The 5166-nt window shown below is 41.5% G+C and overlaps 1 protein-coding gene across 19 annotated transcripts in view; it reads right to left on the reverse strand.

Annotated features, from left to right (window-relative positions):
- Window positions 1-5166, reverse strand: part of Pkhd1 (PKHD1 ciliary IPT domain containing fibrocystin/polyductin) — a 487582-nt gene that overhangs the window by 421351 nt on the left and 61065 nt on the right. For all 19 annotated transcript variants that reach the window (XM_021197628.2, XM_029539264.1, XM_029539265.1 and 16 more), the window contains one exon: window positions 3009-3139. In XM_021197628.2, coding sequence (XP_021053287.1) covers window positions 3009-3139 — 131 coding nt within the window. The remainder of the gene's footprint in view (window positions 1-3008; window positions 3140-5166) is intronic.

Genomic DNA, 5166 nt, shown 5'->3' on the forward strand with positions numbered 1-5166 from the left:
GAGAGAGAGAGAGAGAGAGAGAGAGAGAGAGAGAGAGAGAGAGAGTATATGCAAACATGTATGTGTCCACATAGAGGCCAGAGATCAGGAATGTGTGTCATTCCTCATGAGTTATTTACTTTCTTTTTTGAGAAAGGGTATCCCACTGTGACTTGGAACTTTCTGGTTAGGATTCTGGCCAGCCAGATGGCCCCAAGGATCTGCCTGTCTCTACTTCCCCAGCTCTGTAATTATGGACATATGCCAGCACTCCTATCTTCTTATGTGTTGGGGATCAAAATTAAGTCCTCCTCCTTGAAAGGCAATTTGCAAATTCATCTGGAATAACAAAAAACCTAGGATAGCAAAAACTCTTCTCAATGATAAAAGAACCTCTGGGGGAATCACCATGCCTGACCTAAAACTACTACAGAGCAACTGTGATAAAAACTGCATGGTACTGGTATAGCGACAGACAGGTAGACCAATGGAATAGAATTGAAGACCCAGAAATGAACCCACACACCTATGGTCACTTGATTTTGTCAAGGGAGTTAAAACCATCCAGTGGGGGAAAAAATGGTGCTGGCACAACTGGCGGTTATCATATAGAAGAATGCGAATTGATCCATTCTTACCTCCTTGTACTAAGGTCAAGTCTAAGTGGATCAAGGAACTCCACATAAAACCAGAGACACTGAAACTTATAGAGGAGAAAGGGCAGAAAAGTCTCAAAGAATTGGGAACAGGGGAAAAATTCCTGAATAGAACAGCAATGCCTTGTGCTGTAAGATCGAGAATTGACAAATGGGACCTCATAAAATTGTAAAGTTTCTATAAGGCAAAAGACACTGTCAATAAGACGAAAAGGCCACCAACAGATTGGGAAAGGATCTTTACCAATCTTAAATCAGCTAGGGGACTAATATCTAATATATATAAAGAACTCAAGAAGCTGAACTCTAGAAAATCAAATGACCCTATTAAAAATGGGGCACAGAGCTAAACAAAGAATTCTCAACTGGGGAATATCGAATGGCTGAGAAGCAACTCAAAAAATGTTCAACATCCTTAATCATCAGGGAAATGCAGATCAAAACAGCCCTGAGATTCCACCTCACACCAGTCAGAATGGCTAAGATCAAAAATTTTGGTGACAACAGATGCTGGTGAGAATGTGGAGAAAGAGGAACACTCCTCCATTGNTGGTGGGATTGNAAGCTTGTACAACCACTCTGGAAATCAGTCTGGCAGTTCCTAAGAAAATTGGACATAGTACTACCAGAGGATCCAGCAATATCTCTCCTGGGCATATATCAAGAAGATGATCCAACTGGTAATAAGAACACATGCTCCACTATGTTCATAGCAGCCTTACTTATAATAACCAGAAGCTGGAAAGAACCCAGATGTCCCTCAACAGAGGAATGGATACAGAAAATGTGGTACATTTACACAATGGAATACTACTTAGCTATTAAAAACAATGAATTTATGAAATTCCTTTTCAAATGGATGGATCTGGAGGGTATCATCCTGAGTGAGGTAACCCAATCACAAGAGAACTCACATGATATGTACTCACTAATAAGTGGATATTAGCCCAAAAACTTAGAATACCCGAGATACAATTTGTAAAACACATGAAACTCAAGAAGAACGAAGACCAAAATGTGGACACTTCGACCCTTCTTTGAATTGGGAACAAAACATCCATGGAAGGAGTTACAGAGACAAAGTTTGGAGATGAGATGAAAGGATGGACCATCCAGAAACTGCCCCAACCAGGGTTCATCCCAAAATCAGCCACCAAACGCAGACACTATTGCATACACCAGCAAGATTTTGCTGAAAGGACCCTGATATAGCTGTCTCTTGTGAGGCTATGCCAGTGCCTGGCAAACACAGAAGTGGATGCTCATAGTCAGATATCGGATGGGACACAGGGCCCCCAATGGAGGAGCTAGAGAAAGTACCCAAGGAGCTGAAGGGGTCTGCAACCCTATAGGTGGAACAACAATATGAACTAACCAGTACCCCCAGAGCTTGTGTCTCTAGCTGCATGTGTAGCAGAAGATGGCCTAGTCAGCTATCATTGGGAAGAGAGGCCCCTTGGTCTTGCAAACTTTATATGCCCCAGTACAGGGGAACGCCAGGGCGAAGAAGTGGGCGTGGGTGGGTAGGGGAGCAGGGAGGGGATGATATAGGGGACTTTGGGGATAGTATTTGAAATGTAAATGAAGTAAATAACTAATAAAAATGGGGAAAAAAAGAAAGGCAAGCAATTTAACAACAGAGCTAACTCTTCAGCCCAGGGGATCTGCTTTTACAGTACAAGTAGAATAGTTGGAATAAGAATCAAGCATTCTAAAATTGTCTATGTTCTACAAGTATGCCAGAAAATAAAACCACTAACGTATGCAACTTATTTGCTCAATAAACAAGGAAGACAACAAAATAGATGTCTTGCTACCTTTGCTTAGTCTATAGTACCAATATTCATTAGAAGTGCACAGTAGGATGTTTGAGTTGCCTTGTTTTTAAGGAATTATCTGAAATTAATTATAATATAGGGCTCAGTTCTTTCACAGCAAAACAAACAATAGAAGAATAAAAGAAGCACATTGTTATGATAACAAGTTTGGATTAGTGACTTCAGTTCTCAGAAGGGATGTGTTAAAATGTGTTTGCTAATTAATTATGGTCACTAACCAGACACAAGGAGCTAGTGTTAATCCTGAGATTCATCAAAGAAAAACCAACTCCACCATTTTGGGCCAAATTTGAAGCAAGCCTTATTAAATATTAAATATGACCAAGAGACGGACTACTCTCTGAAACTTCCCAGCCCTGGGATATTTGTGATAGGAATTTATAAAGACAAACCCATAGGCCACCATACTTCCCAATGGGCTTCTTTTATATTCCCAGAATTACAACTCCCAGCATCCCAGGAAGTCACCTGGCCCTTGGGTGTGTGGAGCTCACAGGTTAATATTGGGTATTACAAAAGCAAAGAGTCTTCTTACCTTAGGTGGGACTTTGCATTGAATTTGTTGTGAATTGCTTCTAATGACATCAATGATACATGACTGCGTTCCAAATAACACCAGGCTAACACCTTCCAAACTAGAGCCTCGGAGGGTAACCCACTGTCCTCCTGTAACCAAAACAGCATTTTCACACGTATGTAGACATATAGGCAGATAAAAGTTAGTTACAGGAAAAAGTAAAATGAATTGAAATAGAAAGGCCTTAAGTCAAAAATGCAAAGCAATGCTCAAACTGTGGGAAAAGACTGAATTGAAAATGTAGAAATTACCTCACATAAAGGAAGAAGCAGTAGATAGAGGGCAGAGAGAATCTTTCTGGAGACATTTATGAATAAAATATCAGGCTACAGACAGGAGTCAAAGAAGCAGGTAGTTTCTGAAAACATTTTCTGCCCTAGATTCTAAATACCATTCTTTCTAGGCCTAAAAACATACTCTTTCCCAAGAAGCAATGCATGACAGCATGATGTTTCATAAGAGCAAGGAACCAGAGTCAGGACCTCCAGCCATGTGCTACCTGAGACAACCCAAGTTCACTGGTCCTCATCGTCCTCATATTGAATCTAACGAATTAAAAGCATTCCCAACTGGGGAAACAGAAGGAGAAAAAGCAGAAAAGAGAACATGATTGTTCAATTTTCCTTCCAATAGGGGCATACTATCTATAAATAAACTTGATAGAAAAAAAAATGGAGGACATTTGAAAATGTGGAAGACCTTAATTGATTAGCTTAAAACTAGGGGGAAAAATGAACAGAAGTAGGTAAAAAGAGTAAGTATTGTAATTTCTGAAAATTAAACATAAAAAAGTATACATTCGGTTCCAATAAAACATGATGGAACTTTTATACAAATTAAGTGAAATGATTCTAAAGTTCAGTGAAAAGTGATCGAAAGGAAAACAAAAATTGAGAATTAAGAGTAAAGAAGTATCAAGTAATGATGCAAATATAATGATAGCACTCTCGCTAGAACACACCACTTTACATCCTATTCTGAGCGGGGGGGGGGGGGATCCAGGGAGTCTTTGAGGGTGACCCAGAGCAGTGTAGGATATGGAGCCTGAAGAGGCCACCCTCTGTAGCCAGGAAGGACCCCCAGTGGAGGGATAAGGACATCAACCTTACCCACAAAACCTTTGACCCAAGTGTGCGCTGTCTGCAAGAAATGCAGAGACAAAGATAGAGCAGAGACTGGGGGAATGGCCAGTCAATAACAGGCCCAACTTGAGACCCACAGCAAGGGCAAACACCAATCTCTGACACTGTTAGTGATACTCTTGTGCTTGCTGACAGGAGTCTAATCCTCTGAGAGGCTCCACCCAGCAGCTGACTGAAACAGATACAGAGGCCAAAAGCCAGACATTAGACAGATTCCAGAAAGCCTTGTGGAAGAGTTGGGAAGGAAGAATTGAGAGTCCTGGAGGAGATAGGAACTCCACAGGTAGACCAAAAAAATCAACTAATCTCTACCCCTAGGGACTCCCAGAGACTAAACCACCAACCAAAGATCATACAAGGGCTGGATCTAGGCTCCCACATAGCAGATGTGCAGCTTGGTCTTCATGTGGATCCCTCAACAACTGGAGTGGGGGCTTACCCTGACTCTGTTGCCTGCCTGTATATCCTGTTCCCCTAACTGGGATGCCTGGTCTGGCCGCACTGGGAGAGGATGTGCATAACCCTACAGTGACTTGAGGTGCCAGAGCTGGTTAGTACCGGGGGCCTTCACCCTTCTCAGAGCTGAAACAGTGGGGGGGGGGACTGTGGAAGAGGACTGGGAAGGTGGCTGCTATCAAGATGTAAAGTGAAATAATTAATTAACTAATTAATTAATTAATGGAAAGTGTATTCTGAGCCTCAGGCTTCTGGCCACCAGAACTGACAATAACAAAAATCCAAAAGACTAAGGAAAGGAATATGCACTGTATTCTATAGGTAACAACATTAGCAAACAGGAGCCTGCTGTAGCCCAGCTGCAGTTTTTCTAAACTAGAAGCATTCTTCAGAAGGTAACAAGATTTAGAAAGATCTTTACTTTCCCATGGACTTAAGAGCCAATCTTATTGGCTGATATTGATAAGACTCACTGTCCTCTAGCCTTGCACTGTGCAAACAGTAGTTGGCTTTTCATG

Source organism: Mus pahari, chromosome 5 (genome assembly GCF_900095145.1).
Source record: "Mus pahari chromosome 5, PAHARI_EIJ_v1.1, whole genome shotgun sequence".
NCBI classification, from domain to species: domain Eukaryota; kingdom Metazoa; phylum Chordata; class Mammalia; order Rodentia; family Muridae; genus Mus; species Mus pahari.